Here is a 14,084-nt window from a genome sequence, read left to right as displayed (position 1 = left end):
CCTCTTGGAGACAGAAACATCATCAGGTACGTAAGGAAAGTCTGCCTGCATCCTCCTGTACGCCCACTGCTGTAAGAGCACGTTATTCTTCCGTAAATCTGTTAGCTCTTTGTTCTTTATCGGAACAATGTGTTAAGGCCTGCAGTTCTCTTCTCCCAGCACACTCCTAAGGAGTTCTTGGGTGAAATATTCACATTAAGGGCTCACTCTGGTATCACAAAATTCCCACTATATAACTCACTTAAGGAAAACAGTGCTCAAATGTCTTGTATATTCTGGAGGGAGAATTAACTATCCTTCAGTTAGAATGCAGCCTGAGTCTTGAATCACTTTCTTTCTAATATTGGTCAGTTAAGTTTTGACTGACAAATACCTTCAGCCAGAGCAATTAAAGCAGGTTGTTATTATTCCTTTGGAGTTGTCAGCCAGTGACAAGTGATGAGTAGAAACTGAAAAAAAAAAGTAGGCCAGCAGATTCTTCTGTCCTTTGGATTTATCTATAGGTTAACCTTAAAATATAAAAATTTAAAGAAAGAAGAATCCTTGCAATTATAATTTTTAAAGTGTTCTCCTCTGAGCAAAGTAGCTTAAATCCTAAGCAAGTGTTTGGAGTTATAGACGAGGACCTGGCTTCCTTATTAGTTCGTACAGAAAGAACTGCCCAGGTTCCTTTTTCCTCCTCTTCTCTCTGACTGTTCATTTGTTGTATCACTTGAGGTGAATAGTAAGATGTGGACTTACATTTATCATTTGAGAGACTCCCCTGATGGTCCAGTGGTTAAGACTCTGCACTTCCACTGCAGGGAGCCACAAGTTCAATCCCTAGTCAGGGGAACTAAAGTCCCACATGCCACACAGGCCAGCCAAAATAAATAAATAAATTCATCATTTGAACTTATAATAGATATACTTTGGAGGTGGAGGCAGTAGAAATGGATGCAGAGATTCCAAATTATCTGTGAAGCTCATTTATACATGTTTCTCTGATCCTATATTCCATAGTAACTAAAATTTCACTGCAGCACAAACATCAAAAGGTCATAAACATGAAGTCAAATGACCAAGTGGGAGTTAAGATTTATGAGGCTCGATTCCAGGTCAAAAACCATGAATTGAAATTACATATCTCATATTGGTGCCAAGAACTTTCCAGTAGATGAATACAGTTAATCAATTCATGTCTCATGTCACTGGCTTCTGTCTTAAAAAGCTGAAAATATCTCACTTATGTCAAATAAAGTTTGTTATCATGCTACTGCATTCACTATGTAGATTTATCTAAGTTTAGTTCTAACTGGAATAAATGTCTTTTTTAGGTGCATGGCACATAGTTGGGTATATGGTGAAACACACAGTTGAAGGAAGCTCCAGTCACATACAGTGTGACTATACAAATGTAGGTGACAATATGGATAGTTTTTATAAACCACAGATTCCAAAAAATGATGAATTTTATTTCCTATGTTTACCATTATTCCAGAATTTGCACACTGCTAGAAATATAATAAAAAGTAAATAAACATTTATGAAATACACAAATGAATAACATGCTACAATTTAAATTCATTATTCAACATTTTTTGCTGAAAGCCTAGTAACTGTATTTTCCAAGCAAAATGACAGCGTGCGGCCTAGCAAATACAGGTATAGTTATGGAAAGCATATTTGAAATTATAACTCTCCTATAAGTTTTAATACATATGGTCATTACAATTGTGGTCCATTGAACTAAACTGCTTGGACAAAAATTAAATTTTCATGTTTATGAGTCATGCTTATAGAGGCAACCTTTGTCATCATCCTAAAAATACTGTTAATCAATACAAATATCCAAAGTTACCTTGGCAATAAAACATTTATCCTCTGAGTTTGCTCCAGGTTTGCTGAACTACTGAGAGTCAAGCCTTTTGCACTCTGAAGATTGTATAAACTGCAAAGGGATGAAACTTTGTGAGTATCTTAACAACGACATTAATAATATAGCCAATTATCCTACTTTTAGTTACTATATTATGGATTTTAAAATCTTGATGGTGGCTTACCCAGTCAAATATTTTGATCTTTAACCAGGAAACTCTAGGACATAGAAATGAACCTATGCCAATAGTTTTAGGAAGGTTTTTAGCAAATTATCCAAGTTTATAGTTCTGTCCCAAATCCTAGATCAGCCAATATGATAAACATCTTTCTGGTCTTAGCACAACCTAAAGTAACCTCTCTATTCATTATTAAATTAAATTAAGTAAAAGCAAGATAATGAGCAGACATGTGATATTTAGGGCTTAATTCCTAGCAAAAATGAAGTCATGTAGTTTTGCATTCCAGAGAAATTGACATGTCCAGCTGCAAGTTACCTCAAGAGCTCAGTTATGATGTGAAATAGTGCAGCTTGTGGGACGCATACCAGGAAAATGATGGCTTCCTAAAGAAATCATGTATAGAGGACATAATAGCTGCCATAAGTTATTTAAGTCCCCACCATCATCATAATGGAAGAGGAATTAGACTTATTTTGTGTAGCTTCAACAAGGGGAGTCCCAAGTAATAAAGGAGATTTTTTTTTTTCCCAACAAAAAATAATGCTTTGGGAGAACCAGCTCCTTAGGAGGGGATTGGGCTGAACTGTTCACCAAATCCAGAAGCCACATAACAGAATGTGACCTAGAGAAAAATGGATAGATGGTTTTCAAACCATTTTATAGAATCCTGGGGATCTGCAGCACCTCCCTGAGAGCAGCAAAAGCAAGCAGGCTTAAGACTCTCACCCTGCATTTCCACTCTTACCTGTTTTTTAACTGGACTTCTACAGCTATTTGCTTCAAATCTATACTCAACTTTATTTCAAAGTAAAAAAGATTGTCTAAAGTTTATATTTGTATGTAGGCTATCCAAGGGATAATGATTTAAACATAAAAGATGAAACATTACTAAGACTCAAGGTTATAGCAATATTTGAAATGAAGTGGGATTTGTTTCAAACCAGTCTCCAAATAAGCCGGTGTATCTAGAAGTTACTGGTTTTGCACATTCACATAAACTCGTTAAATCTGATATTCCATTTTCTTATCTATTAAAACAAAACAACAAAAAAAATAGGATAAAGCACTCTCCTCCCTACTGCTCAAAGGGGTATTGAAAGTGAAAGTGAACAGTGAAAGTGTTAGTTGCTCAGTTGTGTCCAACTCTTTGCAACCCCAACCTTTGTACCTTTCCAAGCTATTTGTTAGCAAAATCTGCAAATGTTCATGATTATTCATGCTCTGTTAACTTCAGTTTCTCTAACAGCTTTGGGATCCCAGAACACAACAATGCATTTTGTGACTGAGTTTGTTCTTCTGGGTTTCCCTGGTGAAAGGGAGATGCAGATGTTGTTCTTCTCATTAATCCTGGTGGTCTACCTCCTGACGCTGCTGGGGAATGGGGCTATTGTCTGTGCAGTGAAATGGGACAGGCGGCTTCACACACCCATGTATATCTTCTTGGGAAACTTTGCCTTCCTAGAGATCTGGTATGTTTCCTCCACTGTCCCAAACATGCTGGTCAACATCCTCTCTGATACCAAGACCATCTCCTTCACTGGCTGCTTCATCCAATTCTATTTCTTTTTTTCACTTGGTACAACAGAGTGTTTCTTCCTATCAGTTATGGCCTATGATCGGTACTTGGCCATCTGTTGCCCACTGCATTACCCCTCCATCATGACTGGGAAGTTCTGTGTGGTCCTAGTCTGTGTTTGTTGGGTGAGTGGATTTCTCTGCTATCCAGTCCCCATTGTCCTTATCTCCCAACTTCCCTTCTGTGGACCCAACATCATCGACCACTTTGTGTGTGACCCAGGCCCGTTGTTTGCACTGGCCTGCATCCCTGCTCCTTCCACTGAGCTTATTTGCTACACCTTCAACTCAGTGATTATTTTTGGCCCCTTCCTTTCCATCTTGGGATCTTATACCCTGGTACTCAGAGCTGTGCTTCGTTTTCCCTCTCATGCTGGTAGAACTAAAGCTTTCTCCACGTGCGGGTCCCACCTAATGGTGGTGTCTTTGTTCTATGGAACCCTTATGGTGATGTATGTGAGCCCAACATCAGGAAACCCAGCAGGAATGCAAAAAATCATCACTTTGGTATACTCAGCAGTGACTCCGCTCTTAAATCCACTAATCTACAGTCTCCGAAACAAAGACATGAAAGATGCCTTAAAGAAAGTCTTGGGATTAAGAATTCATCAAAACTGAGACATCTTTAAAAGAGAAGCAGAATTAGTCATTTCTGACCTTAACTATTTATAGTAACAATGATAGAGAATGGCTACAATAAGTCATATTTTGGCTCACAATAAAGGGAAAGTCTTGTTTTTCACAGTTCCTTAGCAGTTCAAGTTCAGCTCTTCAATGATAAATGCTGAATAAACATTTTAAACATGTACAACATCACTGAGTAATTATATGGTGTTATTATATAGATAACTAGATATTTTTTGTCTAAGTGTGATGTATCTTTGCTGGTTTAATCTTATCTGGTGAAAGAATCAAATGAATGTGTACTGGGAGCCTTTCAAGAATGGGTGCAATCCTCTAAATTCAGAAAATAAGTATTCTTAAAGAAAATGGGTCAACAGGCCACCAAATAAAATACATAGTGATGGATATTATCCATTGTTTGAGGTTGTCGTCACAACAAAAACAGAGTATACTTCATACCTCTATCACTTACAGATAAAGTATAAACTCTTCTTCCTGCCTTCCAAGTGCTCACACGATAGATATTCCATTCAGTCTTCTCTCTTGTTCATCCACGAAGGCCCTGCACTTCACAATGATCGATCTTCTTATTTTACCTTGAATAATCTTTCTCCAAATTGTGCATTTTTACTCACAGTGCTTCCTCCTAAATCAATTGTGACAACCCCATTACCACTTGTAGTATGGAGTAACAATGCCTTAAACATATTTTTATGCTTCTCAGAAGGCTATCAGACAAAGTCTAAGCAAAATATTTAGAGGAAATTATACCGATAACAAATTCGATTTTTTGCGCGCAAACCCCGTGCTGTGACAGGAAAGTCAGAAACTAAGAGGCCAACCTACTTAAAACGAGAGAACACTCCTTAGTTATGGCCACACTGGGAATGAAATTAGGTGTTCATAGGGAGAACAGGGAGATAGGCCTATTGGTGCTAGGCAATGAAATACTCTAATGCAGTGTTTCTCAAACCTTTCCACCACCAAAGCATGTTTGCCACCAGTGGTCAGAAAACATGGGGCATGTAGAGACAATATTTCTTTTAAATTAAAAATTTAATCTTAAAAATTATACTTTTTGTTTCATGGCATATACACATATTTGGCATAATACAAAGTTATCTCCTCTGAGGAAAACTGACCCTTCCTCAGAAGATATTAATTAGGCACTTTTTGTATCCCACAGCACAAAATTACATACACTTTCTTGAAAAACACAGACTTAAGAAGACTACAGTGTCCCCCCAGAGTCAATGTAGCACGTTATTTCTAATAATCCCTATGAGCCAACCTATCAGAATATTAATGAAACCTCCAGGCAAGAAGTAAGAAGGTCCTTAGGGGAAACATGAAAAGTTATAGGATCACATTTAAGAAAGAAAGAACTGAGAATTCCCAACAGTGGCCAAAATGATGCATACATGAAGACCAGCACATAGTTACAACATACTCTGTAGGAAGCAGACCACCAGAATCATATGGTGCAAGAGAAGTGAAATAAGGTATGCATGAGATTCTCACCCAGGGCTTCCACATTAAGACCAGTGAAGGAGAGCCTGTGGACTCCCCAGGATGATCTAGGAAAGCGTCATTCTATTTAGGAGACATCTTCCCTGCTGGGTACTGCTGCTATTATACACCACAGGTAGGCCTATTTTCCTATACATCTGTACATATGATATACTCAAGAGATTGGTTTCTCTTTCAGCTTAAGAACCCAAAAAAAAAAAAAAAACTCAGAGAATTTAGATCACCATGGAACTCACATTCTCCAAAATAAGCACTCTAAATGGTACCAAAGTCATCCACATGTCTTTCCCTTCTTAGGAAGTGGCTGGGTCATCAGCAACGGTATCACTTTAATACATACTTTGAACAAAATAGTATGAAAGTGGCTCGATCCACTGGGGCTGAACCCAAGAGAAAATAGAAGTGGAGAGCTTTTCTTGGTATCCTCTCTTAGCTTCTCCACCTTTGTCCACCCATCTGCAACTTCAGGAAAAGTAGCATTAAGAAATTCTTCTAATAATAAAATCAAATCAGTGTACATGAAGACTGAGATTCACATAGGGTTTGGTGGTGAATATATTAAGTATTGCTTCTCATAATTATGTTGGAAATTATCTGTGAAATTAATTTACAATGCTTTCACTACAGTTGAGTGATAGTTTTTCTGTAAGGTTTTTTTTTTTTTTTTAATGTCAAAAACATGGTCTATAGCTCATACTTGAAGCTTTTGAGTCATAGTCTGTGACTCAGACTTGAATTCAAGTCATCTGTTGCTGCTGTTTCAGAGGTAAGTGGCTACTCTGTTTCACCACTTTCTTGTGTTGTTAAGAAGAGTGGACACTAGCTTAAAAAGCACCAGTTTCCAACAGTAAGGAGCCATCCTTTCAAATGTCTCACCAAAACTGGCATCAATGCAAGTGAGTTTAGCTCTTCATAACCATCCCAATTTAAAAAATTAAAAAGAATTTACCTCCATCTTTGAATTGCCTTCTCTTCCTGGTTTCTTGTTCACAAGACTACTAACTGTTCTGCACATCCAGCTCAATGGGAAGCTTATGTTGGCTTCTAGATGAGGATTATAGTTCACTTTATGCATTACTAATTTAATGAGCCTGCAACATCTATATCATTATAAATATGCTTAAGACATATATATTAAGTATATAGCCTTGCTAAATAGAAGGAATTTTTTCTATTTGATTATGTTAAATGAATACTACAAATAGTCTATATATACCACTTCACTTTCACTTTCATGTACCATTTTACCAAAATTATTTTTAAGGAAAATTTCCTATTAGTCAAAAAAAAGCTAAAGATATCTTGTTAAAAGATGTCTAGAGATTACATTGTGTTAAAGCCATCATTATGAACTTTATTCTGAATTGTGTTTGATTCTTAAAAAGATATCTTCTTTGGTGATGATATTCTAAAGGAAATAAGGACAAATTTTGGAATGTTGGTAAATAATTAGTTTTAAAACATCTTTGATTCAATTGTTTTCTGCTATTTTGAAAATTGAGAGATATTGTTTAAATAAAGTGGGAGTTCCATGGTGGCCCAGTGGCTGAGATTCTGAACTACCAATCCAGGGGGTCCGGGTTCAATCCCTGGTCAGGGAACTAGACCCCCACATGCCACAACTAAGAGTTCTCATGCTGCGACTAAAGACCCTGCATGCCACCACTAAGACCCAGTGCAGCCAAATAAATAAATATCTTTACATAAATAAGTTCCCTGGTGGCTCAGATGGTAAAGTGTCTGCCTACAATGCAGGAGACCTGGGTTTGATCCCTGGGTGGGGAAGATCCCCTGGAGAAGGCAATGGCAACCCACTCCAGTACTCTTGCCTGAAAAATCCCATGGATGGAGGAGCCTGGTAGGCTACAGTCCACGGGGTTGCAAAGAGTCGGACATGACTGAGCGACTTCACTTTTCACTTTACATAAATAAATCAACAGACTAAAATACAATCTTTCAAATAGTGAATTTTAAGGGAACTTGTGATAGCAATAAGAAGAGCTTAAGAAGAAAGTCTCTCGATTATTTTAAATTTTTTTTTTTTGCAGTACATCTCATGTTATATTCATCCTTCAGTTTAGTCACTCAGTATCTCTGACTCTTTACAACCCCATGGACTGCAGCACACTAGGCCTTCCTGTCCATCAACTCCCGGAGCTTATTCAAACTCACGTCCATTGCTCGGTGATGCCATCCAACCATCTCATTCTCTGTCGTCCCATTTTCCTCCTGCCTTCAATCTTTCCCAGAATCAGGGTCTTTTCAAATGAGTCAGTTCTTCGCATCAGGTGGCCAAAGTATTGGAGTTTCAGCTTCAGAATCAGTCCTTCCAATGAATATTCATCCTTAATGACATATATTTTAAGTGTATATGAAACCAGATAAATTAAGCATCAGTCGTTCAGTCATGTCCGACTCTTTGAGACCCCATAGACTGTGGCCCGCCCAAGCTCCTTGGTCCAGGGGATTTTCTAGGCAAGAATACTAGAAAGGTTGCTATACCCTTCTCCAGGGAATCTTCTCAACCCAGGAAACGAACCTGGGTCTCCTGCATTGCAGGCAGACTTTTTACTGTCTGAGCAACCAGGGAAGCCCTGTGATAAATTATCATGTGAAATTAATCATAATGGGGTGACTAATAATGATTTTCACTGCAAACAATAAAGGATTAAATACCAAGTTGTAAATGAGCTGTGGTGCAATATAAATGTCTTTAAATAAGAGATCGCAAAATATATGAATAATTTATTATCTGAATATTCTTTTTTATTTTCTTCTGGTATCATAGGGGGAAAATGATAGAAAATCTCCTAATGAAAATAGTTCAAGAAAAAGAGAGAGAGAATCTGAATAATAATGCCAGAGCTAAAATCACTTAAATCTATAGCAAGTGTCAGATTCCATTTATTTTTAAATGATAGCATATGTGTCCTCTCATTTTGAACTGAATGGCATTAATTGCCCTTATATATGAAGCTTTTACTGAAAAAAGAAAGACATAAGACAGATAATTTTTATCTCTATTTCAAGATTTCTATATTTGAAAAGAAGATGAAATTTAACAGATTTGATCCACTGGCAAAGAAAGTTCAAGCAGCCTAGAATTATACATTTATAAAGAGTTAGGGCCAAAGGGCTTATTCAGAATAGGACAAGATTTACCCAAGATATGTTTTAGAATATTTGATACATTTTCCTGAATGAATCAAACTGCCTGCCCTAAGAAAAATTTCAAATGCCTTAGCAATGAAGTGAGTTGTCTGTCTTCTCTCCACAGTCTGGAGACCATGAATAAGTCAGGAATATCTACTGTGACACAGTTTGTCTTGTTGGGCTTTCCTGGCCCCTGGAAAATGCAGATCATCTTCTTCTCACTGATTCTGTTGATCTACATCTTGACTGTAACTGGGAACATAGCCATCATTTGTGCTGTGAGGTGGGACCACCGACTCCATACCCCTATGTACGTGTTCCTGGCCAACTTCTCCTTTCTAGAGATCTGGTATGTGACCTGCACAGTCCCCAATATGCTGGTCAATTTTCTTTCCAAAACCAAAGCCATATCCTTCTCTGGTTGCTTCACTCAATTCTACTTCTTCTTTTCCCTGGGCACAACTGAATGCTTCTTCCTCTGTGTCATGGCTTATGATCGCTACCTTGCCATCTGTCGTCCACTGCACTATCCCACCATCATGACTGGGAAGCTCTGTGCCATTCTAGTGTCTCTTTGTTGGCTCACTGGTTTCTTAGGACATTCAGTTCCTATTCTCTTCATTTCTCAACTACCCTATTGTGGTCCCAACATCATTGATCACTTTCTGTGTGATGTGGACCCTCTGATGGCATTGTCCTGTGCCAGCTCACCCATAATAGAGCATGTATTCCATTCTGTGAGCTCTCTTCTCATCATTCTGACCATTTTGTACATCCTTGGATCCTATACCTTGGTGCTCAGAGCTGTGCTTCGGGTTCCTTCCTCAGCTGGGCGGCAAAAGGCCTTCTCTACCTGTGGATCCCACTTAGTTGTTGTATCTCTGTTCTATGGAACCATTATGGTGATGTACGTGAGCCCCACATCTGGCAACTCAGTTGCTATGCATAAAATCATCACACTGATATACTCTGTAGTGACACCAGTCTTAAATCCCCTCATCTACAGCCTACGCAATAGGGACATGAAATTCGCCCTCCGTCAGGTCATCTGTGCAATGAGAATTATGCAAACTTCATGAAAAGGTTTTGTGAAACTCGATGACTCTCTTCCTGCAAGTGGTAAAATAATCCTCTTCTTCCAATCCAAACCGATTTGGTTCTATTCATAATCATCATGGTACTTTTGTGAACAGCAAGATTCATCACATATTTGATTATATTCTGATGCACTTTTAGTTTCATAAATGTGGTTCCATAGGAAGAGACTGCCACCTGACCATATGGTAAAAATAACTCTTAAAAATTCTTAATATTTGCTTCCAGGAAGATTTCAACTTTTTCAATGTGAAATCTCTGGCCACACAACTTTAAAAGATACAAATCAAATTGGTTATTTGCTTACATGGCTGTCTAACACTTTGTTTAAAGGACACATAACACAGGGGCTTCCCTGGTGGTCCAGTGGTTAAGACTCTGCTCCCAATGCAAGAGACGCAGGTTAGATCCCTAATCAGGGAACTAGATCCTGCACACCGCAACTAAAGATCCAGCACAGGGCAACAAAGATCCCATGTGCCACAACTAAGACCTGGCTTAGCCATATAAATTTTTTAAAAGACACATAACTCATAAGATGTCCATTGCCTCGAATTTTTGGCAAAACCCCACACATCGCTGTTGAATACACTAAGAGATTATTAAGCCAGTGTTACAATTTTTAGTTCATCATCTTCATCAATAGTATACAAGGGGAGGGCTAGGAGTTTGTTTGAAGCTATGAGTAAGAATATTGTTGGTGAGTTGTCAGTATGCAATCCTCATAAGGAAAATTAAAATTACATCAAGAGATCCACTCAGAGAGCTTGCCCTTGTCCCCTGAAGTTTAAGAGACACATGTTCTATCCCTAGTTCACACCTGGGGAAAAAAATATGTAAAGACTATAAAAGAGCTGGCTATGAGAGCAAAGTAGAAAGAACTTGGCTATAACTGGAGGAAACTGAATTCTCACCAGTAATATCACAAATACAGAAATTTTTGGCCCAGTTGAAACTCATAGAAGGTAACAAATTTGAAACATCTTGAAAGAGATCCCTCCCAAAAGTACTACCTGAAGAAGTAAGGCAATCCCCAAAGTTAGTCTATATGGAATGGGTCACTAGAATCCAGAAATGAAAGAAATAATAAGTAGCCAGTCAATTGCCCACATCGGGGAACTGCAGTTTAGTATGCTCCCCCTCCTCACCAAAAAAATAAATAAATCCATGAAATAAAAATTAACATACAAACTTTTGTCAAGCCTGTAATACAACAATACTAGTAAAGGAGAAGCCTTTCTACCAATAATTCTCTCCCCTCTCAAACCTAAAGTAACCAGAGGCAGTACAGACTTGTGGGAAGGGAGAGATGAAAGAGCAGAGGGGAAGAAGTGGATCAAAGAAGTAGATGCCTGAGTCAGACTGTCTTGAGGAATAAGTTTTAATTTGTACAAAAAAATAAAATTTGGTTTCAGATTGTACCTGGCTTTTAAAAATCCATGTATTAATACTAAAAGTAATCAGAAACACTATCATATTTGTCCAAGATAATACCCACATGTGGAAACAAACAGAACATCAGAAAGTATTTGCAGTAGACATGGTCAGAAAACTAAAGTTTCTTTATGTTTATACCCTCCAGTATCCAAATCATACCATTAAATAGTTACAAGTACAAATGTTTAAACATTGCTGTAGTTCAAAAATGGGATAAAACTCTCACCTGAAGACCAAAAGGTATCTCTTTGAAAGTCCTCCTGGGCAACTGGAGAGTACTATGCCTCAAGGGTGGGTTCAGTTCAGTTCAGTTCAGTCGCTCAGTGGTGTCCGACTCTTTGCGACCCCATGAATCACAGCACACCAGGCCTCCCGGTCCATCACCAACTCCCAGAGTTCACTCAGACTCATATCCATCGAGTCAGTGATGCCATCCAGCCATCTCATCCTCTGTCATCTCCTCCTCCTCCTGCCCCCAACCCCTCCCAGCATCAGAGTCTTCCAATGAGTCAACTCTTTGCATGAGGTGGCCAAAGTACTGGAGTTTCAGCTTTAGCATCATTCCTTCCAAAGAAATCCCAGGGCTGATCTCCTTCAGAATGGACTGGTTGGATCTCCTTGCAGTCCAAGGGACTCTCAAGAGTCTTCTCCCACACCACAGTTCAAAAGCTTCAATTCTTCGGCACTCAGCCTTCTTCACAGTCCAACTCTCACATCCATACATGACTACTGGAAAAACCATAGCCTTGACTAGGCGGACCTTAGTTGGCAAAGTAATGTCTCTGCTTTTGAATATGCTATCTAGGTTGATCATTGCTGAGAAGCTCTATACAGTCAGCAAAAACAAGACCAGGAGCTGACTGTGGCTCAGATCATGAACTCCTTATTGCCAAATTCAGACTTAAATTGAAGAAAGTAGGGAAAATCACTAGACCATTCAGGTCTGACCTAAACCAAATCTCTTATGATTATACAGTGGAAGTGAGAAATAGATTTAAGGGCCTAGATCTGATAGATAGAGTGCCTGATGAACTATGGAATGAGGTTCGTGACATTGTACAGGAGACAGGGATCAAGACCATCCCCATGGAAAAGAAATGCAAAAAAGCAAAATGGCTGTCTGAGGAGGTCTTACAAAGAGCTGTGAAAAGAAGAGAGGTGAAAAGCAAAGGAGGAAAGGAAAGGTATAAGCATCTGAATGCAGAGTTTCAAAGAATAGCAAGAAGAGATAAGAAAGGCTTCTTCAGCGATCAATGCAAAGAAATAGAGGAAAAGAACAGAATGGGAAAGACTACAGATCTCTTCAAGAAAATTAGAGATACCAACGGAACATTTCATGCAAAGATGGGCTCAATAAAGGACAGAAATGGTATGGACCTAACAGAAGCAGAAGATATTAAGAAGAGGTGGCAAGAATACACAGAAGAACTGGACAAAAAAGATCTTCATGACCTGGATAATCACGATGGTATGATCACTCATCTAGAGCCAGACATCCTGGAATGTGAAGTCAAGTAGGCCTTAGAAAGCTTCACTACAAACAAAGCTAGTGGAGGTTGATGGAATTCCAGTGGAGCTGTTTCAAATCCTGAAAGATGATGCTGTGAAAGTGCTGCACTCAATATGCCAACAAATTTGGAAAACTCAGCAGTGGCCACAGAACTGGAAAAGGTCAGTTTTCATTCCAATCCCAAAGACAAGGGTAGGTAGAAGGATCTAGAAAAAGGTAAGAAAAGGAATCAGAAAATGTGTTTGGAAAGCTACTAAAGACAGCTTGAAATATCCGTTATAGTTCTACCTTAATTGAGCCCCAATATTTTAATGACTCAGCTGAATTTATTAGCTGAAAAAGGACCAGAAATATTTTGTATAAAACTCAGCAGGTCACAAGTATCCTACTGTTGCAACTTACTAGATGTTGAATGTGTATTTATATCTTTCATTAAGATTCAACTCACATATCACTTCCACCAGAAAAACCTTTCTAATATCAGCAGGTTCAACTGTGTCCCTCTGTAATGCATCTAGAATACACCAGATCATATTCCCTCATTGTACTTGCAGATGCTTTGAGGTAAGTCTATTATGTGTTTGCGTGTCTTTCCTTAGACTATAAGCCCTATTTTTCATTTTTATCCCCAGCATCAGCATGTTAACTAACTAGTAAGCAGGTAGTGAAAGAAACAGGTTTTGGAAATGGATGAGTGAACTAGTTCTTGATCAGTCCTCACTAGATTTAAATGCTTTAGTCTCAAAGCTAACTGGTTATTTACATTTTTAATATTTAAGAGGTTATCTGTTTTTAAAACTACATTTGGATACATGGTTTTATTGCAAAATAATGTACACTTGTCATAAATTTTTCAAACAATACATACAAGTATAAAATTAAGGGTAAATGTTCCCATCCTTCTTTCTCACAATCCCATTTCCTACAAATAACAAGTTTAATACTGGTCAGTTTCTAACATACATAAGCATGCAAATTCATACACATATAATGGTTTTAATTTCTTTAAACTGATTATATTATATAAATATTTTTAGTTCTCTTAAAATTTTATAACTTTCTAATCAAATGAATATAAACATATATGCCTCATAACTTAAAATTGTCTTCTTTGTGAATAA

General features: G+C 38.1%; 2 protein-coding genes across 2 annotated transcripts; both read left to right on the top strand.

The window, feature by feature from the left end:
- The first annotated feature begins 3,239 nt into the window (after positions 1-3,239).
- Positions 3,240-4,232, top strand: LOC128054122 (olfactory receptor 11H6). Its single transcript, XM_052646700.1, has one exon. It carries the CDS (start codon positions 3,240-3,242, stop codon positions 4,230-4,232), a length of 993 nt encoding a protein of 330 aa, XP_052502660.1.
- Positions 4,233-9,049: 4,817 nt separating this feature from the next.
- Positions 9,050-10,000, top strand: LOC128054146 (olfactory receptor 11H7). The gene has a single exon (XM_052646739.1). The coding sequence runs from the start codon at positions 9,056-9,058 to the stop codon at positions 9,998-10,000; it is 945 nt and encodes a 314-aa protein (XP_052502699.1). The 5' UTR covers positions 9,050-9,055.
- Positions 10,001-14,084: the final 4,084 nt, after the last annotated feature.

This window comes from Budorcas taxicolor, chromosome 10 (assembly GCF_023091745.1).
Source record: "Budorcas taxicolor isolate Tak-1 chromosome 10, Takin1.1, whole genome shotgun sequence".
Lineage (NCBI taxonomy): Eukaryota > Metazoa > Chordata > Mammalia > Artiodactyla > Bovidae > Budorcas > Budorcas taxicolor.
Note: the sequence above shows the minus strand (reverse complement) of the source record. Positions and strands in the feature narration are given on the sequence as shown.

Bases quoted from the DNA above. Each gene is read 5' to 3' on its own strand.
- LOC128054122 (XM_052646700.1), top strand. From the start codon at position 3,240: ATGTTCATGATTATTCATGCTCTGTTAACTTCAGTTTCTCTAACAGCT.
- LOC128054146 (XM_052646739.1), top strand. From the start codon at position 9,056: ATGAATAAGTCAGGAATATCTACTGTGACACAGTTTGTCTTGTTGGGC.